The sequence below is a fragment of the Ochotona princeps genome, chromosome 11 (assembly GCF_030435755.1).
Source record: "Ochotona princeps isolate mOchPri1 chromosome 11, mOchPri1.hap1, whole genome shotgun sequence".
In the NCBI taxonomy this organism is placed as follows: Eukaryota; Metazoa; Chordata; class Mammalia; order Lagomorpha; family Ochotonidae; genus Ochotona; species Ochotona princeps.
In genome coordinates, this window is record NC_080842.1 from 37,847,291 (window position 1) to 37,875,026 (window position 27,736).

General features: G+C 38.7%; 1 protein-coding gene and 1 non-coding gene across 2 annotated transcripts in view; both read left to right on the plus strand.

Annotated features, from left to right (window-relative positions):
* CDCA2 (cell division cycle associated 2) overlaps positions 1–27,179 on the plus strand; it is a 49,209-nt gene extending 22,030 nt beyond the window's left edge. The window contains exons 8-15 of the mRNA XM_058670038.1: positions 3,333–3,541; positions 6,009–6,090; positions 6,517–6,758; positions 9,062–9,137; positions 10,548–10,630; positions 11,370–11,507; positions 23,004–23,178; positions 25,873–27,179. Of these exons, the coding sequence (XP_058526021.1) occupies positions 3,333–3,541; positions 6,009–6,090; positions 6,517–6,758; positions 9,062–9,137; positions 10,548–10,630; positions 11,370–11,507; positions 23,004–23,178; positions 25,873–27,047 (2,180 nt within the window). The 3' untranslated portion in view covers positions 27,048–27,179. The remainder of the gene's footprint in view (positions 1–3,332; positions 3,542–6,008; positions 6,091–6,516; positions 6,759–9,061; positions 9,138–10,547; positions 10,631–11,369; positions 11,508–23,003; positions 23,179–25,872) is intronic.
* On the plus strand, positions 11,078–11,206 carry LOC131481498 (small nucleolar RNA SNORA61). Its single transcript, XR_009246357.1, has one exon. It is a non-coding gene; the product is annotated as a small nucleolar RNA SNORA61 (small nucleolar RNA).
* Positions 27,180–27,736: the final 557 nt, after the last annotated feature.

Below are 27,736 nucleotides of genomic sequence, written 5' to 3' on the forward strand. Positions count from 1 at the left end.
AAAACATTTCAAAGCTTTTTACCTTTCCTACAAATTAGTGTGCTTGTGTTGAGTGAAAGTGTTAGGATTATGTTAATCCTACTTAATGTCTTTATTTTTGAAGTGAAACTTACAGCCGTGTAGCTAGAGCTCTTCATGCATTCTGATAACTTCTGCCTTCTGGTTGGCGTGTTAATGCCCTGATGGGTCAAGTACTCCTGTGGTACCGTTCACTTAGGACATCCGAGCAGATGCGCTCATCTTGCTTTTGTATGCCTGTTGCTCTGTTCTTGCCTTCTTTGTATTTTTATTTTTATTTTTAGAATTCCACTCAATTACATTTTGCATTTTGAAACCATACCTCCACACTCTTTTTAAATTGCTTCTCTAGTGATAATAGCATATGTTCTTTTCAGAGTCTACTTTGAGTTAATATTGTATAACTTTATGTTAAATACAGAAACTTTACAAACTATTTGTCACTTTCTAAGTGGCTTTTGTGAGTTTCAAATTATATGTATAGTTCGTATAATTCATGTTACCTTTTAATTTCATTATAAACCCCAAAAGATGTTACTGTTTTTACTTTAGACAGTTATGTGAGGGGAATTAAAAAACATTTGTGGGGCAAAGTGAAATTAAAAGTTTCTTTTGGCCCAAAACAACAACAACAAAAAAAATGAAATCCATGCATAGTGTTTTTTGATCACATGCATTTCCACGAGCCTTTTAAGACTTCATATGTGCATGAATTTCCAAATTTTGCATGAAGATGAAATCTAGTGCCATTTTCCACAAACTTTTTTAAAGTGCCTCCTCTGTGCTTGGAGGAGGGAGAAATCACCTGTTACATTTCCCAAGGCACAGGCCATCTCTGATGTTCTTTATTTCTTTCTAAGGGTCTCAGTTTGATTCTGGTACTTTCCTTCAGAATATTACAAAACCTTCTGAGCATCCCACTGAGCTCTCCGCGGAAAGGCTGCAGTGAGATGAGACGGACTGGCAGATGATCGTAACGATGGGCTCGACTCCTCTCCTGCCGGTTGCTTGGTTGCCCCTCACAGTTGTACTGTATCTCAGTGCACCTTTAGGAAACATAAAATCTTGTGAAAGGGCATAGATACTAAGGTTAAATTAAGTAGGGGGCTAGGCTATTGTGGAAACTTAGATCTAAATTTGTGGTAAATTTCCACAATAGCCCAGCCCCCTACTTAATTTAACCTCAATAGTTTTTGACTAAAAGGGAACTGCATTATTCTTTTAAAAAAATTCCTATTGAAATGCGTAATTCTTTTTTTTTTATTATTTATTATTTAACTTCAGTAATTACATTGTATTATGTGACACAGTTACATAGATACTTGGGTTCTCCCCACCCCTCCCCAAACCCTCCCACCATGGTGGATTCCTCCACCTTGTTGCATAACCACAGCTCAAGTTCAGTTGAGATTCCCCCATTGCAAGCGTATACCAAACATAGAGTCCAGCATCTTATTGTCCCATCAAGTTCAACGGCTTCTTAGGTATACCCTCTCTGGTCTGAAGACAGAGCCAGCAGAGTATCATCCCAGTCAATTGAAAGCTCCAACATACCATCAGCAAAAATTTACATCATTATGGAATTAATTGACATAATAATGAGTAACCAATATGTTAAAAGTAAATGCGAGGTCCCAGCCACCTTCTGTGACCACCTCACCTATACTTCAATTTTAGTTTATACACAACATATAACATTCAAAACATAGCATGTTATACATAACATCATATCATCTTAAATTAAGGCAAACATGTGGTATTTAACCTTTTGGGATTGGCTCATTTCCCTTAGCATTATGGTTTCCAGTTTGGCCCATTTGGCCACAAAGAACTGCATTTTGTTTTTTTTAATAGCTGAGTAGTATTCCATGGAGTAGATGAACCATAGCTTTCTTATCCAATCCTCTGTTGATGGGCATTTTGGCTGCTTCCATGTTTTTGCAATTGCTGATTGTGCTGCTATGAACATAGGAGTGCATGTTGGTTTCTCATAGAACAAGTGTTCTGGATATATTCCTAGGAGTGCTATTGCTGGATCATACGGTATGTTGAATTTGAGTTGTTTGAATATTCTCCATACTGATTTCCATAGAGGCTGTACCAGCCTGCAGCCCCACCAGCAGTGGAGTAGGGTTCCCTTTTCCCCGCAACCTCGCCAACAAGTGTTGTTGGTGCTTTTATTCATGTGGGCCAGTCTTACTGGTGTTAGGTGGTACCTCATTGATGTTTTAATTTGGATTTCCCTTATTGCCAGGGAACTTGAGCATTTTTTCATATGTTTATTTGCCATTTGGGTTTGTTCCTTTGTGAAGTGTTTGCCCATTTCCCGTGCCCATTTCTTGAGTGGCTTGTTTGTTTTGACATTTTGGTTGTTTTGTAGCTCTTTGTATATTCTGGAGATCAGCCCTCTATCACCTATGTCGTGTGCGAAGATCTTCTCCCATTCTGTGGGTTGCCTTTTTACTTTGTTGATTGTTTCTCTAGCTGTACAGAAGCTTAAAAAAATTTCCTAATGAAATGCCAAATTTTTTTTTTAAATTTTTATTTATTCTTATTGAAAGTCAGATATACAAAGAGGAGAGAGACAGAGAGGAAAATCTTCCATCCGATGGTTCACTCCCCAAGCAGCTGCCATGGCTGGAACTGAGCCAATCTGAAACCAGGAGCCAGGAGCTCTTCCAGGTCTCCCACATGGGTGCAGGGTCCCAAGGCTTTGGGCTGTCCTCGACTGCTTTCCCAGGCCACAAGCAGGGAGCCGGATGGGAAGCGGGGCTGCCAGGATTAGAACCAGTACCCATATGGGATCCTGGCGCGTGCAAGGCGAGGAGTTTAACCACTTTGCTATCACGCTGGGCCCGAAATGCCAAATGTTACTCCATGAGCAGAATCTACAAGAATAAAATATTTTTTTTTTTTAAGGTTATTTATTTGTTTAGGTAGTTGAAAGGCAGGCTGATTAAGAGAGCTGTTTCATCTGTAGTTTCTCTTCCCAAATGCCTTCAACAACAAGGAATGCGCCAGGCCAAGGCATATAAGCCAGGAACTTGATTCCAGTCTCACGTAAGGATGACAGCAACCCAAATCCCTTAAACAGGAAGCTGCATTGAAAGCAGAAAAGCTGAAACTCGCACTGGCACTCTAGTATGGGATGCCGGGTCCCAAGGGTCATCTTAACCAGCTGTATCAAAATGCACACTCTTAAATTTCTTAAGAGTCTGTTACTGTCTGCAAATACATAAACTTTGGATATTTTTGGTCTAGAGCCTAAAGATATGGACATCTTCTGCCTCTCACATTTATTTATTTACCTTAAGGACTCAAGGCTGCTGATTGTGTGGAGGGCAAACGGTGGGAGGACACAGCGTTTGACACACTGACGGCAGAAATGAACTTGCAAACAGTCCCTGACGTCAGGTCACCAGCCTGTCCTGCATACAAGAGGGACTTCCCATCCACTGAGACGTTTGTACTTCGTTCTGTCCTGAAGAAACCCTCTGTTAAGCTGTATCTGGAGAGCTTACAGGTAAGCAGAGTTGGATTTCCTAAAGCAAATGATTTAATTCTAGTCCTGACTCAGTTTTGCTAGACAAAGTATTTATCCTTCTTATGTCCATCTTTTCCTATTTTATAAAATGATAGTGGTAACTACCTTGGAGAATAACTTCAACTATTTAACATCTTTATTTGAAAGGCAGTGACAGAGATCTTCCATTCATTTATATAATCCGCAAAAGGCCACAGCAGCTAGGGCTGAGCTAGGCTGAAGCCAGGAACTTGGAACTCCATCTGAGTTTTCTAAGTAGGTGTCAAGGGCCCAAGCACTTGGGCCATCTTCTGCAGCCTTCCCAGGCATGTTGGCAAGGGGCTAAATTGGAGGTGTGAAGCATTGGGGCTGGAAACAGCACTCCAACATGAGATGCCACCATCACAGGTAACAGGTTAGCCTGCTGCACCTAGTCATTCCCCAGTCTCCGCAGTAAGTGGGAATGTGCAGGTCTTTTCTTCAGACTATAAACTTTAACATATTGTCTGTACATTTGTTTTGAAAGCTTAAATGAACCAAATTACCATGTATTTATGTAGATAATTAATCAGCTGCTGTCATTTCTTTAAAAAATTTATTCATTTGTTTGAAAGGCTGCTTGTTCACTTCCCTAATTACTGTAATAGTGGGGGCTTGGCAAGCCAAAGCTTTAAGACTAGAACCCCAACCAAGTCTCCCATGTGGGTGTGGCAGAGACCCAAGGGGCAAATTTGCAAGAAGTTGAATTGGAAACAGAACAACCAGACTTCATTCCAGGCACACCAGTACGGGATATAGGCGTGTTGGATGGTATCTTAACCCACTGTGCTACATCATGTATCACTCAATTGCCATTTTAAATGCTTCAATGACTTTTTCAGTTAAAGAGCTGATTTTGAGGTCAGTGCTATAGTGCATTGAGTAAATTTCAGCATCCCGTATGGACAGCTGTTAGAGTCTTGACTGCTCCATTTCCACTTCAGCTCTCTGCTTATAGCTTGGGAAAACATCCAAGCATGATGCAAGTTCTTAGGCCCCTGCACCTATGTAGGAAACAAGGAAGAAGCTCCAGTTTGTTGCAGTCATTTTGGGAGTGAACCATTTGATGGAAAGCGTCTCTCTGTCCCTTTATCACCACCTGTCCATTACTGCTACACATATATAATACTGCTTATTCATGTCTTGTGTTTATCTTCTGAAAGAACTTAATATCTTATTAACAATTTGACACAGCAACCATTAAGTACTGACACTAGCAGCCTAAGATATTTACATCCAGCGATCTTTTTACTAAGCTGGCCAAAGTTGATAGGCAAATGAAATTTGAGTTGTTTGCTTACTTTTGTGGTTTTAATTAAAAATTCAAGGTTAGTGTACCTTAATTCAAGCTATTAGTGTATGCATTTTCCTAGTCAGGAAAATGAACTGGCTTGGGAAAGAGTAAGAAGGGTTGTTTGGGGTAAGCCTGTTACTGAGAGCAGATGCTGTTGTTGGAGTGGATGTAATAGGGAAAAGGAGGGACCAGCGTTGTGGTGTGGCATGTTCAGCTGACTCTTGCACTGCTGGCATCCCTTGTGGGCATCAGTTCACATCCTGGCTACTCCACTTATCTGGCTCCTTGCTAATGTGTCTGGGAAAGGCTTCTCCTGTTTTTTTCCTGGCCTAACCTTGGCATTTACAACTGAGAAATGGACCACTTAATGGAAGATCTGTGTCTCCTCCCTCTCTGTAACTTTAATTTTCAAATAAATAAATAAACCATTATTTTTCAAAAATAACAGCTCCCAGAAACAAGGATAATCCGAGGGATGTAGGTTGAGGCTGGAAAAGTAGGTGATGATTAAGGTGAGACTTGGAACGACTCCTAGACCTGACTCTATCCTGTCAAAGTCCTGTCATGCTCTGCTGAGCTGTGCCCTTGTCACAGGGTTACAGTATCCCTTTCCTACTAACTTGCATGCCCGTAATCTTCATTTGGGTAAACACAGAGGAACGAATGCTTGTTGCCTTCTCAAGAATGTAATAATGTGGACAGGAGTTTTAAACATTTATAAAATAGATAGTTCCCATATTTAAAAGACAAAACACCCTATTATACTTTCATGTTTGCATTTTTCTTGTTTATGAATTCTTACACCTCAGACTATTTGTATGGTCTGTCTCATCGAATATCACATACAGACATATAGTTTGCTGTAATTCTAGTCACTGGCATGTTTCATGCCTTCATTTGCTAGATTAAAGATGGGATGAATCTAACCCACTATTAATTTCTGTTCCTTTAATTTTTGCTGAAATGCCATTTGCTAAAGTAATATCTAGGGATCCTAGTTTATGAAAATAATGGTAGTCTTCATTTCTAGAGTATTTGTCATTGACAGAAAAGAAAGTTGAAATTGCCATTCTTAATGACTATGTGTATATACTTATGTACATAGAATTATTGATTGACACTTATTTTGCTTAGGAACACCATGACAACCTCTGTGATGATGGGACACCAAGTATAATTCCACATCTTGCAAACTGTTGCAAAGAACAAAAAGCAGGTAAGAAATTTATTTGTTCTTATGCTTGGGATATAATTCTCTTGCTAATAAAATTTGCCATGTATATGGAATTTTTAGTGAATTATTGATGCCTTGATTCTTCTGAATTGTCATTAGCACAGGTAAGAGGAATGGAATCCCATTGGAGAGCATCAGACATGTCCTATCCATTTTTACTTGTGCAACTGACAAAAGACATATCTGTCCTGGTTTGATAAACTTTAAGGATAGTCATGCTAAATTCTACTTTTTAATCTATTACCAGTTTTTAGCTAGAAATTTTCTTATCTTTTCTATTTTGAATTTGCTGTACAGACTGTGCCTTTTACAGCTGAATACTATAGTTAAAAACAAGTCTAGTGTATGCCATTTAGGCGAGTAATAGAGCTAAATTTTTTAAAGTATATTTCCATTTATTCTCTGTAGAAGATCCAAATTACAAAGCATCAGCCTTTCTAAATATGAGGAAGAGGAAGAGAGTCACTTTCGGAGAGGAGCTAAGCCCTGAGGTGTTTGATGAATCTTTGCCTGCAAACACTCCGTTGCGGAAAGGAGGAACACCTGTTCGTAAAACGGACTTGAGCGGCGGTAGTCCCTTGCTACTTGAGCGGTCACCTATTCTGCAACAGTTATCACAACCAAACTTTGATGAGAAGGGGGAGAATCTTGTAAGTGGAAATGCAACAAACATGCTATATTATTCTCAGGTCTTGTTTTGTCATGAGCAATAACTGCTTTGAAGCTCTAAGGCCGACTAAATGATATATCATGGTTTAATCTATTTTCCATGTAGGTGCTAACCAATTCTTCACTATTTTTTTGAAGTATTTTATTTTTTTTATTGGAAAGTCAGATATACAGAGGAGGAGAAACAGAGAAGATCTTTTGTCCACTGATTCACTTTCCAAGTGACTGCAATGACCAGAGCTCAGGCAATCTGAAACCAGGAGCCTTGAGCCCCCTCTCGATCTCCCACGCAGGTGCAGGGTCCCAAGGCTTTGGGCCATCCTCGACTGCTTTCCCAGGCCACAAGCAGGGAGCCGGATGGGAAGTGGAGCTGCTGGGATTAGAACCAGCGCCCATATGGGATCCCCATCACATTCAAGGAGAGGACTCTAGCTGCTAGGCTACCGTGCTGGGCCCTGTTACCTGATTTTATATCATGACAATTATTTATTCACTCTGTTGCTGTCACACTAAAAATAAGATAGTTCTGCTCCTGGCCAAGAAGAATAGCAGGGGCTTAATTTGTGCTCCAAAATAAAACAATTGAAAAAAAAATCAGAGACAATAAAAACAGTAGTTCAGTGTCCAGACATTGACCATTGGGAAGCACAGGACAGAATTTCTGAGAGAAGGGCAGCACATGACATGAACCCTATGCTAGAGAATGGACCGAGTTTAACAACAGCATCACACGGAGCAGCTTCTCAGTAGAGCCTGACACTTCCCACGTGTTGGAAGGATAGACTGCTGGAGTTCCCAGGACCAAATGCTAGAGAGGAAACTTCCAAGACGGGCAGAATCCTGCTGGAGTTCCCAGCTGAGTTCAGGTCAGCACATGTGAGCAAACTACCCAGGCCAGGGCAAGACTACCCTGAGCAACAAGAGTGGACAGTCATCAAAGGAAAGGAGATAGCAGAGAAACAGAAAAAAAAATTGAAGATAAAGAAAAATTTCCAAGTTTGTTTTAAAAAATTTATCAGGCCTGGCACAATAGCCTAGTGCCCCAAGTCCTCGCCTTGCATGTGCCAGGATACCATATGGACACCGGTTCTAATCCTGGCGGCTCCACTTCCATTCCACTTCCCTGCTTGCTCCCTGGGAAAGCAGTCGAGGATGGCCCAAAGCCTTGGGACCCCGTGCCCACATGGGAGACCCAGAAGGAGCTCCTGGCTCTCAGCTTCAGATTGGTTCAGATTCAGCTGTTACTGTCACTTGGGAAGTGAAGCAGTGTATGGAAGAGTTTTCAGTCTGTTTCTCCTTCTCTGTAAGTTGGACTTTCCAATAAAAAAAAAAAAATACATCTTAAAAATAAATAAGGAATTATAACCTGTAGATCTTAAATGAATCCCAAGAACAAGAAATTTGAAAATAATATCACTGCATGCCACTGCTTATATAATCAGTTATTTTTTAACTTGTTTTTATTATCATTTTATGATACAGTTTTATAGACCCTGCGATTTTCTTTTTCCCCTCCCCAATACCCTCCCCCCTCAAAGAGTTCCCCTGTTTCATTACTGTAGTATAGTTCTTCACACACAGTGATATGTTCATCATTGTGGGCATGGACAATGACAGTCATATATGAAAAGATAATACACCATAACCATCTGAGAGTTATCCCAGCAATGCAAAGCCAGTTTCATGTTTGAAGAAGAATCAGAATAATTCATCAATAGTCTGAGAATAAAAACAAAATAGTCATCTAAAAAGCATTTATTTAACAAAATGCAGCATTCGTTTCTGGTTTTAATAAAACATCTGTTAAGCAAACTGGTGATAAAAGGAGCTTCTTTCAATATCACAAGTTTTGTCTATGAAAAATCAAGTTACTGACTTACTGGTGATAATGTGAGGACATTTGATAAGTATATTTGTTTATAAGTGCCATTTTACATTGGAGTTCCCTTAATATCACAACATTAGCTTGTGATTATTAATAAATTATCTTTTAGCAGTTATGTAAGATTTGAAGTAAACCAAAATGCAACTTAACCATTATGGCTGCTTTCACTTAATATTTACATTTGTTTCATGGATTATGGTTTTAATGCACATGTTTTCATTGTAAATATGATTAGTAAATATTGTTGCATATTTTCATATGTAAGGAATTTTTTAATTGACATTAAAGTTTATTTCTCTTTATGACTATTACAATTCTTTCTATCAGTAGATTTCAGTCCTTTTTCTTTTGGGCACATTATGTTTTAAAATGCCTGATTTCTATTCTGTCTTTGTTTAGGAAAACATAGAACCATTGGACATCACATTTACAAGCGGGACTGCTACTAAGTCTCCAATCCCTGAGACTCTTTCAGGTAGTAACTTTTGTTATTTATAGTCATAAATGTAATTTTCAGTATGTGAAGCCTAATCACCTTATTTTCTGTTTTGAAATTTTGTATTTGTTAGAGCAGTTTAAACTTGAGTTTTAAAAACCAAGTAATAGAGAAAATTTAGTAAGGAGTCACCTGCTGGTTGCTTTCCCTTCCAGATCCTTTGCTTCATAAGCCCCCATGTGTGACTTCTTTAAATCAGTACTCCATTTTCAAGTTGCTGTAAGCAGTAGAGCTAGCCTCTTGATGCTTTCAGTGTCAGAAGCAAGCTGTACATGGCTTGCACAATTGAAATGATCTGGATTAAAAAGATCCTTCTCATATATTCAAAAATGTTTAACCAATATTAATATGACGTTTTTGTGACATCTATCCATACTTCTTAAGATCTTTGTTTGATTTTAATGATTGTGACAGAATGAAAAGATTTTCCCACAGTATCATGGAAGGAACATTTAGGATGGGGATCTTTATTTGTGTGTATTCCCTGATAAAAATTTTTATTTTTCTTAGATTTGTTTTATTTGTTTAAAAGGCAGAGTGACAGAGAGAAAGAGATCTTCTGTCTATTGGTTCACCCCCACCAAATTGCCACAATGGTCAGGACTTTGTCAGGCCGAAGCCAGGAGCCAGGAACCCCATCTGGGTCTTGCACTTGGGTGGCAGGGATCCAAGCACTTGGGCCATCTTCTTCTGCTTTCCCAGGGGCATCAGCAGGGTGAATCGGAAGTGGAGCCACCAGGACTTGAACCAGGCTCTGATAATGGGATCTGGCATCACAGGCAGTGGCCCAACGCACTGCACCATCATGCTGGCCCTGATCAAAATTATTCTAATGACTTTTCATTGATATAATCCAAGCTTACTAGCATGTAGTCCAAGCCATGTGTTTAAAGTAGATCGATGTTTGAACTAGACCGTCACATCCCAAAGTCTGTGCTCTTAAACGTTATTGCTGCCTTTACACTTATACTACTAAAAGCAACACATTAAATTTTTCCTGAACTTTGTGAAAGTAAATAAAATGTTTTAATGATTATATTAATGCCCTTACTGCAGTTTTGTCATATATAATTAATCCTGGAATAAATGAGCATAAGTGAAAATATTTGCTTTTGTTGTAATGTGATTTGGTCCATTATCTTTGCATGGTAATACATTAAGCAGAGTCTGGGGAGAGTGGTGAAAGTTTCTGAGAGTTCAGTAAAGGTAACATGCTTTCTTAAAAAAAAAGTCTGGATCATAAATTTATTCCTATTGGTAATTATTTAATGTTTAGATATAGCATTGAAAGAAAATTGATCATCCAAGACTATGCAGTGCTGCCAAGAGGTGATGCATGTGTTAGTTTTTTGTTAGCCTCCCTAAATTTGCTTGTGTCTTGCTTGTCAGGCACTGATACCTTTAGCTCTTCAAATAACCACGAGAAACTGTCCTGTAATGTTAGACCAACACGGACTTCTAACAGAAAGAAGGTGAGTGTATTTAACACAGTGTTTCTGGTTTTAAATCTTGTAAAACATTGTTTCCTCTTTTTGATCAAATTATAGTGGGTTAAATTTGAGCAGAATCATTAAAAACGAATACCATATCGTATCTCATATGTAATTCAGAATAATGATGCTTTACTGATTTGATTTTAATTAATCTTTTTAGAGAGTAAAAATCCAGTAAAATAAGCCATGTTCATGTGGAAGATAACCTATTTGAAAGTTGTTTGGAATATGTATAATCTTATTAAGTTCATTGAAGTATAACAAAGTATAACAAGGTCAGAATGTAAATAATATCTGGTGCATTTATATATATTCCATAATTTCATTATAATTGAGAGTATGTGTGTACTTCTGGATCTGTGTTTGATAAGTCAGAAATTGGTGACTTTCTTTCCCATTTGAATTGTGATTAAAATTATTTCAGTGACCCTCCAGCTCCCTTTCCCATCGGATCTGAACACTGGTCTTGGTGGTCGTTCAAGGAGGAAGAGTGAACCTGGAGCTGGCCTGGCACTGGCGCACCTGCTGCACAGCACGGCCCGGTTTCAGACAGGGAAAAAAAAAAAAAAAAAAATTATTTCAGTGAAAGTCGTGAATTAAGAAGGAATAGGATGTAAAACAGTGGAAGCATTGTGGCAAGAAAAATAAAAGTGAAAGTGAATATTAAGATGTTATTGCTTGTACCCTATCATGTCCTTACTTTGATTTTTATTTGTAGCAATTGACCAGTTTTGTAGAAGAGAATGTTTGCCACTTGCTTAATACAGAAACTCAGCCTTGTAAAGAAAAAAAAATTGATCGGAGAAAGCCACAGGAAAGCAAGCACACAAGCAGAGCACTCCCTAAAAAGAGCCGGGTGAGTGTGCTTAAAGGTAAAACAAGGAGTAAAGGGGCTGCACTTCTTCGTCATGTGATTTGAAAATTGTAGGACCGAAACTTTTTCCAATTACATTGGACCAAGATTGTTAAGATTATCTTTTCCTGAAGTGCAGTGGGCCATAAAAGGTTATATGCTCAACTATACCTGAGGGACATTTTTGTTTCTATATTAACCCTTTATGTATGGCCAGTACAATAAATAATAATCATCTGTATGAGATTGATGGACATTTAAAAAATTTTCACATCTTACCATATGGAGATTAAAGATTTTTTTTCTTCTTCCTTAAAAAAAGTATTTAATGAGCAAGAAGTGAAACAGTAACTACCAAATATCACTTAAATTAGCTTTTTGGTTGTAATTTTGTGACCCTGGTTTTTGCATAACACTACAGTTATGCAAAATTGTGCATAGGTGCTTTCATCAGCCACTGGGGATTTGTCCGAGTGTGACCATCTTTACATTGTCCGGAAAGAAAGACAGCTGTCGTACTGGGCAGGCTTCGTTCTCGGATCTCAAGATTGGGCTTCAGTCCTTGTCAGGAGTGAAAGGAATACAGTGGTAAAGTTGACCTGCTTTCACTTAGGTGGCCTTTGACAGTTTCCTCAGGTTTGGCTCACCCAGCCAGTTTGTCTCTTAACACATTGGCCAAGTTTTTCTGATCTTAGCAGCTTTGACAAAATATAAGTAACTGCAGGTTAGAATATTATATATTCTGTTAAAGGCTCTGCACTCTGGGGCCTTATTCTGCTTCCTGCACTTTTCGTTCCTCCAGAGTGTTCCATCACCATCCTTGGCTGGTGATGGAAGCCCTGAGCAGTCGTCCTCAGTTAGGTCACCCACGTCTTGTTGAACTCTTCCATCACCATGCGCCAGGGCTGCACATGGCCTGCACTGCACTGACTTGTTAGAGATGAGTGTAGCATCCGTTCATCTGATACTTATTGGACTTCTCTTCCATTCACAGAATCACTCCACAAATGTTAAAATGTTAGGAACTAGCACTTAGTCTTCAACACTTGTAAGCATCTACAACCTTTGGCAGCCATGCACTAATCCAGTCTAGCTAGCATCTTCACACAGTTTTTGTTTTCTGCCTTTACGTCATTTAGATTTCATTTTCTGCAGTTACCCCATGCTCTTCTGCCAAGCCTAGCAATTTATTGCCACCCACTTCTAAGAATATACATTTCCGTTGTTCGTTCTCTCACTCCAGCTCCCTGCGGTCCTGCTTACTGTTTACTTCTCAAATCAGTCTACTAATAGTCTCCTCCTCCTTTTAACACAGGGCTTCAGGTGCCCTTTTTTTCTGTTTCCCTCTTTGCCTTAATGAGTGAACTGTTCTCAACCATTGTCAGGAATCTGTTCTGTTTGCTTTTACTTCCACTTTATCCATCCACCAAAATTTCACCTCTGAATTCATTGTCCCATCCCGCATTTAGCACTACCATTGGAGAGACTATTACAGATTGAGAGTAATACTAATAGATAATTTTATTTCAGATTTTTGTCTCTGAATTCTAGTCTCATTCTTTGCCAATTTGTCACTTGACTTTATTTTTTAAGATCCTAAATGGCTTAGTTTCTAAAATCCAGTGCAAACTTAGCAGGCATTTGACAGCTTAGCACTTGAGCTGACTGAACTCTTTCTTAGTCTCCATTGAAAGGGATTTTCTTTCTGCCTGTCCTGAAATGTTCGCATTACCCTGGACTTCTGCTCTTGTCCTTTGTGATCTGTTCATTCCCTGGTAGATATTACATGCAGCATGGTTGATTTCCAAATTTGAATATTAAATTTTCTTAATGATTAAATACATATCCAACCATTTCATCTTAAATTACCCCATTAGAACTTCAGAATTAACTTTTTAGGTTTTTTTTTTTATTTTATTTTTATCGTAAAGTCAGATATACAGAGAGGAGGAGAGAAAGAGAGGAAGATCTTCCATCTGATAATTCACTCCCCAAGTGAGCGCAATGGCTGGTGCTGTGCCGATCAGAAGCCAGGATCCAGGAACTTCTTCCAGGTCTCCCATGCAGGTGCAGGGTCCCAAGACTTTGGGCCGTCCTTGACTGCTTTCCCAGGCCACAACCAGGGAGCTGGATGGGAAGTGGAGCTGTATAATGCTGGGTTAGTAAAATTTGTGTAATAAGTAGACTTAGAATAGCAGTGAGAAGAGGAAGGGAATGAGGAGGCAAGTTATGCAATAGGTGACAGCCTTCAGGAACCTTCTAAAAGACAAAGCAAATGGGAACATGTTGACAGATGAAAGATGCAGAAAGGTTTACAACTCAGGATGTACTAGGAGGTGGCTAGAAAGCAGCCAGGATCCAGCCTGTTTGTGGGACCATGAGGAGGCTCTGGACCCAGATTGGCATGTTCCATGTGCAGAGAGAGTTAGGAAGTGGTTCTGCAAAACAGTCAAAGTCCTGTGTAAGAAACAGTTTACACCAGCTGGCACACTGTCCCTCTCTTCCTCCCTCATATTCATAATAGGTGATGTCATCTAGGTTAAAGCCTGCATTCTGGTATTTGCAAAGTCCCCCAGCTTGCTAGCCCATCCTTTCCTATCTCAGGCAGTTTTCCTAGATGCTATCCATCCAGGAAAGCGACTGAGATGGGGAACAGCTGTGTGTTCAGCGTCCATTCATTCTTTTCTCGTAATTATCAGCAGACTGGGTGGAACCAGTAACTCAAAAGAAAAAAGGTCAATACTGAGCTAAAAACTAAGTATTCTTCAAAAATCTCCAAGATGGTAGAGCAAAAGATTGATGATGATGTCTAGAAGATTGACTAGGAGGCCTTCTAAGGGTCTCAAAAAGACAAAGGAGAAAACAGAAAGCAAAGCAAGTGTGTTTTCCCGGACCTGAAGAAAGGAATCATCAAGAATGGCCTGGTATAGCCAGAAAAGACCAGATCTTAGACATGGTAGCATGAAACTAAATGAGTAAAATAATGAGAGAAGTGGAGTTTTCCTGTAACAAAGCAAGAGTCAGTGTGCCGTCAGGATCAGCAGCAGCCTGCATGCTGGGAGATTATCCAACAGGACTTTTAAAATTTAAAAGTGAATGCCATGTTAGCTCTATTCCATACTGCCAAACTTTTCAGAAAAACTCTAGGAGCTGTTATTTTCCTTTCTTTGGGTGGTGTAGAAATTATCATGGGGAAACCAGCTTAAAAATTTAAAACACAGTGGGTATCAATATAGGAGAGTAAGTAAAGAGAAATGATTGATTATTATTTTTTATCTTGTTCAGGAAATCAGCCAGTCCATATTTGAACAGTAGGAAAAAAATATACTAGGGGAGAAATGGTAGGTATGTCACATGGCAAAAAAGGGAATCCTGCAAAATAAATGTCTCTAGTAAAGTTGTTAATATGAAGCAAACGTTAGCTAGTGTGATTTCAAGCAACAGTGTGGTGTGAGGCAGGCTTATAACACAGTACTAAGAATCATCTGCAGAGAAAGGAAGGAAATTATGAGATCTGTACTTGGAAGAATGATGAGAAGTGCTTGCATTTATAATGTGAAATGTGATTTGTTTTCTACTAAAGACAGAGCTTTAACTAACTTGGTTTCTTTGCAGGACAATGTAAATGTTGCCCTTCTAATAGAAACTAGCTAATAACAGAAGGTAAAGAGAGGCTTCAAAAGTGGCAAGAAAGGACATAACTCCTGACTGTATAGTGGGTCAGAATATAGGCTTAAGTCAGGCCGCCCAAGTTCTGAATTCACCAATGGAAATTTTGTAAAACGACAGTAGTAACAGTACTTCTGTTAAAAGCTTGCTGTGAATATTAATGAGTTAATGCATGTGTATACTACAACTTCTAATACTGTCTAGCTACAGTACACATTGTGACTTGTATCATAATCATCTTGCAAATTAAGTATTTGAGATACAGTTCAATGTTTGTTTAAAATAAAAATATAAATTTAAAGTTAACTAGTAGAAGAACCAGACTAACAGGAGTTTGAAAGGGGCAGGTATAGTCTAAATGAGCAATATACTAATCTTTTGACCAAAGATATGTAAAATTGTAGGTTTATAAGTTTAGAATCTGTTGAGGTAATTCCTTTGTAACCTAATACACAAAACTTGCAAAACACACCTTGAGAAACCAGAAAAAATAAAAACAAATCTGGTAGATTAATATACCAAACCATATATATCATGTTTGGGAGGAAAAATTCTTGTTAAAAAATTTAACAGACAAATGAGGAACTTGGAAAAAGCATTTGCAGCTCATATCAATTCCAAATGATTAATATCATTAATACTTAATGAGTTTCTAAATGAGAAAGCTATAGAACAATCTTTACAAGATATGAAAAGTTTGGGCCCGGCGGCGTGGCCTAGCGGCTAAAGTCCTCGCCTTGAACGCCCCGGGATCCCATATGGGCGCCGGTTCTAATCCCGGCAGCTCCACTTCCCATCCAGCTCCCTGCTTGTGGCCTGGGAAAGCAGTCCAGGACGGCCCAATGCATTGGGACCCTGCACCTGTGTGGGAGACCCGGAAGAGGTTCCAGGTTCCCGGCATCGGATCGGTGCACACCGGCCTGTTGTGGCTCACTTGGGGAGTGAATCATCAGATGGAAGATCTTCCTCTCTGTCTCTGCTCCTCTTTGTATATCTCCTTTCCAATAATAATAAAATCTTAAAAAACAACAACAACAAAAAAAAAGATATGAAAAGTTTGACCAGATAAATGAAAATGACCTTTGAATATATGAGCAAAAATTCAGGTTTGCTTTTTGGTAAACCAGATTCACTGAAAAATACAAAAAAAAAATGAGCAAAGTTATTTGCCTCAGCATTCATATTAAAAAACCAAATGCCTGTTAGTTTGAGGCTTGTTGAATCGACTATTTTGTGTCCCCAAAGTATGGTGCAGCTACAGAAAGTAGCAGAGAAGCTGCTGTTTTATTTTAGAGTGTTACCAAAGTAGGCTTACTGTTAAGTGACAAAAGTCATAAAATGATGTATGAGTAACTGGTGAGCTACTGGTGATACGCCAAATTGTGTCTTCTCTCAACCTCATTACATATTGAAGTCCTAACCCTAATGTCTCAAAAATGTGACTATATTGGAAGATAGAATCTTTAAAATTGTGATTAGGTTAGAATGAGTTTCCACCCTCCTGGCACTTTTTAAGGGTGGGCCCTGAGCTCGATCTTCATAGGCCATTTGTAAACAGAAAGGATGCCAGATGCATGGGCAGACAGTGAGAAAGTGGCCATCTGTAAACCAAGGAGGGAGGCCTCAGGAGAAACCTATGGACTGTGGACACTTTGGTCTTGGACTTTGATCCTCCAATTGTGAGAAGATAAATTTGTTTAAAATACATTATAGACTGTTGGAGTAGGTGTGTGGTGTAGCAGTAGCTAAGACCGCTTAAGGACAGACAACTGCATCCCATATCCCTAGGTTCAAGTCCTGCCTCAATGGCAATTACATCCTGTGAATGTGCACACTGGGTGGCAACAGGTGATGCTAAGTGCCTGGGTCCTTGCCCTGTCCCTGTGCTGGCATTGTAGATATTGGGGAGTGAAGCAACAGATAGATTTGTCTGTCTCTGGTGCCCTGCCTTTAAAATAATTTAAAAGTAAATATTTAAACTGTTTGAAGTGATATTTTATTATAATACTACCAAATAAATATTTTTATATTTGTCTTGAGAAAATAGAGAACATAAGAAAAACATTTATGTACATTCAAAGCAAAGCATTTTAATGTTTTTAAAGTAAAGGAGTAAGTAAAAACTAGTGGATAGGTAAAAACTAGTGGAAAGAGAACAGAAGAAGTAGTGAAAGCTAGACCTTATTAAGTGTGCACTGCTTTTGGTGTTCGCTTTGGAGCCATGTAAATGTTTTGGATGACTGTGTAATAAAGTTAAGTAAAGAACAGGAAAAAGGAAACAATTCCTAAAATTGAAACCAAAATAAAACAAATCTTAACATCACTAAGAATTTTCAGGCCTAGAAATTTGAATATATTGTTTTGGATTAATGTTAACGATAAAAAGGAACTTCAAGAGACATTATAAATGGCATAAAATTCAAATTAATATAATTTAATTTTTTTAAAGATTTATTTTTATTGTAAAGTCATATATACAGAGAGGAGGAGAGACTGAGAGGAAGATCTTCCATCCGATGGTTCATTCCCCAAGTGGCCGCAATGGCTGGAGCTGAGCCAATCCAAAGCCAGGAGCTCTTCCAGGTCTCCCACGCAGGTGCAGTGTCCCAAGGCTTTGGGCCGTCCTCGACTGCTTTCCCAGGCCACAAGCAGGGAGCTGGATGGGAAGTGGAGCTGCCAGGATTAGAACTGGCGCCCATATGGGATTCTCGGTGCGTTCAAGGCGAGGACTTTAACCACTACACTATCGTGCCGGGCCCAATATAATTTAATTTTTAAAAAAGCATAAAGTTTTTTTCACCATCATTAAAAGTTAAAACTTTTCATTGTCAGAGGTTAAATTTTAAATGTAAATTAAAAAATTTGTAAGACTACATTTTAATTAGAAATAATGTGAACTCATGTTATTTTCTGTTTAAAAGAATTTTCATACTCTGTTTATTGTTAAGATTTAGAATGAATTGGTATGCTTGGTCCCAAGATTGTTACTTTTGTGTTCTTATTAAAAGACATCCAGGCCCCTTGGTAAAATGGCTGCTTCCAGATTATAACAGCAAATGTATAAATTAAGCCTAGTTCTGTACCAGAGGGCTGGAAAGGAACCGCTGGACCCAAAGCTGTTGTTGTGGGGCTCCCAAGGACCAAAGATGAAACAGTTTTACTGTGGGGGAAAAGTGGTTGCAATGCACTGAAACACTAACATGAAATAGGAAGTAATTCATACAGTTTTGAGAAGTAAAAATGCCTGGAGCTCGTGTTTAGCCTAGTAATTAAGGTGGTGTGTCCCACAGTGAAGTACCTGAGTGCACGTCCCAAATCTGGCTGCTGGTCCAGCTTCCTGCAAATGCTGTGTTATGATTGACCTCCTGCCACCCACATGGGAAACCTGAATGAAGTTCCCAACTTTGTCCCAGCCCAGCCCCAACTGTTGCAGTTTGGGGAGTTAATCACTGGATGGGAGGAAATGCTCTTTTTGTCTGTCTCTACCTCTCACAATTTTTGAATGAGTAATTGCCACATTGGAAACTTTCTAGGATTGGTTCGTTTTTCTTAAAACTGGCAAGTTTGAGCTCTATTTCAGGTAAACAGTTGGTGAGGGAAACGTTCTTTTAGGAGGAGGTATCTATAGAGAAACGGATAAAGGGTTAATATTCAAAGTATTTAAGGAAGTCAGACAAATAATTAGCACAAAACAGCCATGTTTTTTTAAAAAGGACTTGAAAAGAGTTTTCAAAAGAAGACATGCAAATGAATAGTATTTATAAAATAATGCCCAGCAAACCACCATGACATTTTGTAACTGTTAGAATAATTGTTTTCCGATAGACAAAAGGTAGCTACTGGTGAGGATGGGATGAGAAAGAAACTTTTGCAAAAATAAATTAAATCAGGAAAGTTTGGAGGTTCTTTAAAAAAAAAAAACCCAAAAACAGAACTACCGTGTGGTTCTCTGGTCCTACCTCTGGGTATTTATATCCAGACAAAATGAAATCAGTATGTGTGCTGTGTTGCTTTTGTAGCAGCACTCACAATGCTCAAAGTGAATCAACTTAGGTTTTCCACTAATGTATGAACTGGTAAAGAAAATGTGTGTATATTCCATGGAATCGTATCCACCCATAAAGAAGGAAAAATCCTCGGGGGAATCAACAGAGTAGATGAATCTGGATATCACACTAAGTGAAACTTCAAGTATTTGAATAAAACTAAGATGGGCGTTTATTTCTTTTTCATGACTGACTTCACTATTGAGCAGTATTCATAATTCTGGAGTAAATAGGATCACTTTGGGGCAGTACCTTCAGGTGTCCTTTGCTCTAAGTCATAAAGCCACTAACTATTTCTGGATTATGTGGCTTCTTTCATTAGTCTTTAAGCAGGACGTCCATGCTGTGTTCAGTTCAGATTGTTTGAGAAGTGTTAGCCTCTGTTGATGGAATCACCTCATAGATAGAACTGCTAGATGCAACACAAGGTGCTTTATTTACTTATCGGGAGGAGGCAGAGATGTATACTCACAACAGAACAAAACAGAATTTTTAGTCTCAAAGATGTTTACCAAACTTTGTTAGCTTTATCATACTTACTCCTTGTCACTCAATAAATGAATTTCTCTTTTTGTAGTAGCTACTATATGCAAACACTCCTGTAGCTCCTGGGGGCATCTTATATAGACAAAAATTTCTGATGACATACTAGAAGGGGATTTTTTAAAAAATCTTATGTAAAAACCAGAAACTTCTAGGAGCTATAACCATAATATGTTAGTGCACCCTAGAGGGCTTGGATCCTACCCCATTTATCCATTTTCTGTTACCAGAATATTTGAGAGCTAAATACTTTACAGCCCTGCCCTTTGGTTCAGCCTCAGGTGAGGACACTCTTAGCTGTGTTACCTCACGGTGGGTGATGGCACAGCAGGAAGACCTGTGAGAAGGAGAAATCACACGATGACTCGAAGTCAGTGGGCAGGCACCAGGCTTATTCTATTTTTGTACTTCCATTTTTGTTTATTTTTGCTTCATTGGTATAACAGAGATTCTCATACAACAAATAGTTAGCTGGAACAGGTCAGAATCAGGAAACCAAAACTCAATCTGTAAATCCCATGTGAGTAGCATGCACCCAAGTGCTTGAGTCATCCTTTGCTACCTCTCAAGGTGTTTGTATCAGGAAGCTGGAATTAAAAATGGAGTCAAGCACTCCAGTATGGGATGTGGTCCTCCCACGTGGCAACCTAACCTTTTGCTGCAAAAGCCTACCCTTTGTTCTTTTTATAACAACCCCTGCTCTCAGGAACTCGAAGACTCCTGGAAATCAGCATTGCTGTGTCCCTTGGGTGGTGGCTCAAGTACCTAATCAACTTGTACTAAGTTCCACTTAAACAGTTCACTAGGAACCAAGACTCCACCCCATGAATCTTTGAAGGAAAAACTACATTCAAACTAAAGCATTCAATATAATAGTAGTAGTATTTGATATTAAAAATTAGATGTTAATTAGCTCGGTTTAACCATTTCATAGTTTATGCATGTATCACAACTTTATGTTGAACATTATTATCTATTAAAATGTTTCCTTTTCCCCCTACCAATTCTCAGTAATATTAACATACTGTTTTACAGTGTGTCAGTTGTTAACTCATTTTGTATGTATCCCAGCTTTGTTTGGAATGTGCTGTTTTGATTCCGTAAGCAGGAAAATGAGGTTCAGAGAGTTGGGGTGGCTTGGCTTATGACTGGAAGTGAAATGGAATAGGCTAGATCTGCTCAGCACAAGAGCTCAGATGCTTCTCTCTTGGAGCTCATCTATGAATCCCAAGAGCTCAGATGCTTCTCTCTTGGAGCTCATCTATGAATCCCAAGTGAAATTTTTTTCTTTTCTCTTGGCTTCTGCATTCATTCACAAGCCGATGTTTCTCCAGCTTTTCCATGGAATTCAGTAGATGTTTGATGAAAAAATAGGTATATATTTTTTCTTTAACCCAGCATGCTCCTAATGTGTAGAAATTATTTATACAGAGTACTTCTCAGAGGATTTAATGTTAAATGTGTATTATAAATCACCAAGAGGAACATTCCTCTTATGTAGTTCTAAAATTATTTTTTTCCATGGAATGTTGTGTTTTTAGAGGGTTTCTATAGATATCTCAAAGAACAAACAGTTCACTGCCATTTCTGTACTCTTGGATCCTATCCCTCTTTCACACCATTAGTCACATCAGATTTTTGTATGCTGTCAACCAAATGCTCTTTCTTCAATGTAGACACGAATGTAGTTATTCCAGGAGTCACTGTGTACTGAGCCCTCACTGTACTCATCACACACCAGGGCCCTTCATCCGTTAGCTTCCAGCGTTCGTACGTGAATCCAGTGGCTGTAACCTGCACAGGGTTTGCGCTGTGCTGCCCTCACTCTGAACTCATGCATTTGGCATTTCTTACCCTTCAAGAACCTTCTGCCTCAGTCCAGGAATCAGCCACAGCAATTTGCACTAGTTTGAGATTTGGCTTGGACCTTAAGTTGTCTGTGGAACCTAGCTTAAGCACCTTTCTTGGACCAAGTACCCATCTTCTCAGTCCACACAGATTTCCAAGAAATATATTACAGATGTTTGCCATGAAACCAGAGCTTCTTAAAGACAGCATTTTGTTGGTTTTCAACCCCACACCTAGCTTGTTATTTCTGAAAAAGCGCAATTCAGCGATACTTCAGAGCGTTTGTAGAAGAGGAAATTAAAAGGATGTGTCATAGCATACATTATTCATGGACATTTTAAAGGCCTCTCATGTGTAAACAATTTTTTTTACACCAAAATAAATGTATTTGTGAACTCCATTTCTTTAAGATATTCATTTGTTCCTTCTGGTCTATCCTCCTAGTATTTCAGTCAGCATTTTACCTCTCCTGGAGTCTTTTCTTAAGGAAAAACAAGCAAACAAACAAACAAAAAACCCAAGCATTGTGTCTCAGTTGTGTGTCTTGCAGGCATAATTGAATCTCACCCTGCATGCCTTTTTGTTCCCTGGGAGTTGATTCCAGGAAGCCTCCTCCTGTCCCTGCCACCCCGTCCCCCCAGCAATATCCACGAATGCTCAGATCCCTGACATAAAATGGCATCATGTTTGCATAGGAGAGTGCTTCACAGAACTCTGAGCTATGTTGTTTTGAAAGATAAATTTGTTCTGGTATATAAATTCGGTTTTGAAATCTTTATGTGTGGGTTTATTGTACATTTTCATGGGCTTTTGGAAGATCCCTTAACCTGTACACATCCTCTTACATACTTTGAACCGTCACTCAGTGACTTAAAATACCCAGCACCATGTAAATGCTGTGTAAATGTTACAATGTGTTGTTTTGGAAATGAGAAGTCTATACATGTTCAGTACAGATAGAACCAGTGGGTTCCTACCTGCAATCTCTTGGCCTGATGTATGAGCAGTACTAGGTTTATCTTGAGTGCCTGGTCCAGATCTGGTAACAAATATGTTTTTGAGCCTGGTCAGCTTTTGGTTTGTTTTTGTTTTCTGCTTATCCAGCACTAATTTTGGTAAATACTTTGTGGGAAAGCACTGTAAAATTTACAATTAACTTTGCTTCGTATTTTATTAAGCTTTGTCTAAACTACCAGTCTCCTAACCCTTGCCTAAAATACTCAAATGTTTAAATGTAACAACTGAGCCTAATATTTTCTATAAAAGCTAGGTTTTAGAAAGACAGTGCTATATGAAAGGTAATAGAGATATTATGGAAATTAAAGGATCACAGTTGTACATGATGCTCTTTTTTGTTTTTCATTTACAATGCTTTAATAATGCATTTTCTCAGGTTACTGTAAAGAGTTGCAGGAAGAAGAAAGGAAGGGGAAAGAAGGGTGTTCAGAAATCTTTATATGGGAAGAGAGACATTGCTTCTAAGAAGCCCCTGCTAAGTCCGATTCCTGAGCTGCCTGAGGTCTCTGACATGACGCCCTCCGCTCCAGGCCCCTGGAGGATGTGGTCAGGTACCTGCCCTTCCCTGCATTTCATTCCTGCATTCCTCCTGCCTGCCGGTGTTCCCTCACTCCTTCCTTCTGTTTCTCCTATTTGCTACTTACTGTGCATACGTCAAAATGGTAGCATTTCTTAATACAGACTTGGCATCTCTAAGTTAGTTTAGATTTTTAAAATTTTGTATATTTGAGAGGCACAGTCAGAGAGGGGGAGAGAGAGCACGCTCACAAGAACACTCTCTTGTCTCCCCCAACTAGTAGTTTAATCCCAAATGCCTGCAAAGACCCTTAGCTGGGGACAAAGCTGGAGATCAGGAATTTAGTCTGGGCCCAATCACCTGAGCCATCCTGGCTACCTTTAATAATGTTAAAGGATCTGTGTTAGCAGAAAACTGGAGTCAGGGGTAGAGCCAGGCACAGATAGCGTAACCACCAGGCCATACACCTGCTCCCTCTCCTGACTCTTATTGAGCCAAAAGTGAAAAATTTCACATGATGAAACTTGGTTTCATGTACAAAATTATTTAAAATACTGCATATGGATAATAAGGTACATATAAAGTATAATTTCATGTTTAGACTGGATGCCAGTCCCAAGATATCTGCAGTGTCTGTGCGAGTATCCTAGCTGAAAATGCCTGAACTGTGAAGCACTGCTAGTCCCAAGAATTTTAGAGGGGCACTCATCATTAACTATCATTTGTTAAAGAAGGTAGCTTAGACATTTTAGGAAATCTCTGTGTCTTCTCTCCAGTGAAATAGAGATACAAGATTTTGTGAGTATTTTTAGGGGAAATAAATTCTATCTGTTCAGCTTCAGCATTTTATTAAAATGAGTCCAGTCTGATAGTGTAGTCAATCATTAAATGAGCAAGGTGTTGTCTTGGTGATTGATTTGTCTCATCTAACTTACATAGTTAAGGACAGAAGCAACAAGGCTTCTTAAACAAAAACCTGTCTTGTGTTGTTGACTTATGTTGGTACTATGAACCATCAGTACTTATAAATTGAGCTTGATTACCTTAAAAACTTTGTTCATAAGTAAGATCAAGTCAGTTGATATCCTAGTAGGCTTAAAAAAATGTATTGGAGTTTCTCTTGGTTTATAATGTCCAAGTTCAAATGAAATCAGCCTTGCTGAAAATAATGAGAATATATCCACTTGGTGCACTGATACTATGGTAGAGTAATTTTCAAAATATTTACCTTTGTCAGTACTAGCTTGCCTTCTGATTGCAATATATGGAGTATCATTTATAATGTGTAGGATTTTGAGGGAAAATAAAATATATACCACTGTAGACTTTGTTTCTTTGTACTGCTTAAACTCAGGACAGAACGAGAAGAATTAACATAAACAAGAAGAATTGCATGATCACACACAAACAGGATCCCACCCTTCTCTTGCCCCTTGCTTTTCGTGTGGAATATCTTGGCACAGGAGGCCTGCTAAACCACCTCTTTTTAGTCTGGCTTAATACTGCCTCTCTTTGTTTGCATTGAACCTTTATCACCTGGTTTTATAGTCATTTATCTTCTGTGCATTCCCTTTTCTCACCCATGCTGTAGCCTCCTGGAGAGTGGAAACCAAGGTCTGTTTCTGTCATATTCGTAATCCTTAAATTATTCAAAAGATGATTAAATACTGGGTTTATATAATTTTTCCATCTTGTATCCTATAAGAGAATTTATTTTCAAAAATATCTGAAGTACCTTTATAAGCAATATATCACCTGCTACAAGGGTATAAAACCATCTATTCTATTCCTCCATTTTTCTTTTTTCCTGAACTCTTTTTTTTCTTTTCTTCCTCCCTCTTCCATTATGTTATTCTTTAATATGCTGAATTTTATAAAAGAAATATATAAATGCAAATTTGAAGCTTCGTGAAGGTTCCAAACGGATTTGGTGGGCCTGAGCTGTTTTTCTCTGGCTTTGTATGTTTTTTTAAGCCATCTAATTTTTTACATTTTCAAGCTAAAACACTTGTTTTTCTAGACTTTGAGCTCAGCTTTATGTTTTGTATATCCTGCAATTGGGTTTTGTTTAAAAATCTTTTATATTGATTTGCTGAATTAAAAATGTTAAAAATCTGAGATCGGAGATGGCATATGACAGTACTGAGATCTGACAACTCATGTATTCTACTCCGTGACAATCTCAAAATCCTTCATAGTGGTTTTTGTTTTTTCATCTATGATGTGCCAGATAGATATGAAAATGCTGCACAATGCATACCATTCTGGAAGATTAAGGATAGTCTGAGGAATAAGGAGCAAATTTTTGGAAAACAAGCTGACTGACTTTGAGAATGCAGTATACTTGAGGGAATACATGGATTGGAGAGCTTCAGAAGCCCGACGTTGCCTATTTTCAATAATTCATTCTGCCGCATGCTAATGGACCTTGTAGTGTGGGAACACCCTGGATTGGAGGAAGAATTAGGATGCCTTCTCATTTTCGTGATCTGAGTTTGTGTGCTTTATTAATTCATGCGTTAAACGTCTGCTTTCTTAATTTGTGGATTGAGGAAGAACTACAGGGGAGGATAGTGACAGATGGAGACAAGTACAGTTTAACATTTGTAGATCTGTGATTTTTTGAAAGCTTTTAAGACATAGATTATAGGGTGCCTGTTTAATGCATTTAAAGTTTATTTTCATTGTTGCTTTTTAATTGGATTTGAACTTATTTACATACCCATAGATGATTTCAACTCAAATGATAAATTTGAAGAAATGAAGCTTCCTAAAAATCCTGTTACAAGAGAGAACCTTTTGCCTCAGACCCCAGAAGATTTGCATATGAATCAAAGCCTTAATAAATGTGATATGTCTGAATTCTACCGCTCTTACATGAAAAATCCCTCATCATTTGGTGCAAATACCATGGACATTAATAAAATTAAAAATGCTCCAAAAGTAGAAAATAATTTGAAAAGTGAAATGGAATTGAACACTGGGAATGAAAATGAAATTAGTCATATTTACTGTTCATCTGTAACTGAAGCACATGTTATGTCAGATAATTCCAAGCCTGATCTTTTCCTACAGTGCCAAGAACTTTCTGCTTCTGGTCAAAATGCAGAAAGTCTTTGTCGAATCTTTAAAATTCCAGAAGACATAAAGTGTGAAAAACAGGATGACATCCTAGTAGCCACAAAGGGAAAACCACAATGCAATCACTTCATGTCTGACTCACAAACTGAATATAACTATGTGGAAAATGTCTTAATTGAAAATCAAAAATGTGAAAGCTCAGGAGAGGATGTGGGAAAAGAAATCACGGAGCAGAGCAGTGTTACAATTTGCAGTTCAAGGAAACAGAGAAGGCGCTCGGTGCATTGTTCCCACCGTCAGAGTTTACCTTTGGAAGGAAACAGCAATCACAAGTCACCAGACAGCAGCGACAGCTCTGTAGGGATCAGTATAGAGAATTCCGAGCTGTATGAAGATTTATCAAACGCCATAGAGCAAAGCTTCCAGAGAACAAATGGTGACATAAAGGTGCGACGCAGCACACGGCTGCAGAAAGATTCAGATAAGAATGAAGGGCTTGTGTGGATTTCAGTTCCTCTCGCTTCCCAAAAAACCAGAAGGAGAACAGTCTGCGGCGCTGACAGCAGAGGGCTGGAAGATAGGTCTCCCAGAAGAGAAACTGTATCCCCTGGCTCGGGCAGTGAGAACCCCCAGGGCCCAGCTGCCAATTCTTCTAACCCACCTGAGAAGAGGAGGAGAAGGAGCTTTTGTGCATCCACAGTGGCAAATACTGAAACTCCTGGCCAGCCTAAATGCTGCCGAAGAAGCACCTTCCTCAAGAAAGGCAAAGGCGCTCTCACTGGCCTGGAACGGGTTGGGCCCAGTGGAGAACTGAAGCAGTAATGGACACTTCCTGCGGAGCCGCTAAGAGGGAACCCAGGCATCCCTGCTTGACAATCTGTCCTCCTGCTTCCCCTCCTTTGTTCAACTTCACTGTTTAAAAAGTTCCAGATAAATAAAATCATTTGAATTGAATCTTTTGTTCAGTAGAAATAATTGAATTTCTTCCATCATTCAAAAAGAAAGCATTCCATTTCATCGATTTCCGGCTCTTAAGTGGTAAATGCTGTTGTGCTAGAAGGATTATTTTTAGAGCCGACAGTGTCTATATAGAGTTTGATTTCATGTAAGTACTCACTTATATAGAAGACTAGTTGTTAGAACAAGTGTCCTGTAGAATTGAGTGGTTATATCTGGATAAGAGGGTGTGTTTGTGTTTTAACAAAATAAATTGAATGGGACCTTCTGGAAAAATTAATGAAAATTTGATGGCTTAAAGAAAGGACTTTTAATGTAGCTCCAAAACTTGAACAGAAGAAAAGGAAATTACAAATCTTGCCTTCCCTTTGGGTTAAGTTTAAGCGTTGGTGATTCACTGCCTCAAGTGAAATTGTTTATAGTTAAAAATCAAATTCTTAAAGTAAAATTTCAAAAAAAACATTTCTTTTGCAATAGCCAGAATTTAAAAAAATCTGGCTTTGTAAATGGCTATATAATCTAGAAATAATTCATATTAGGCCATTCTTCAAATC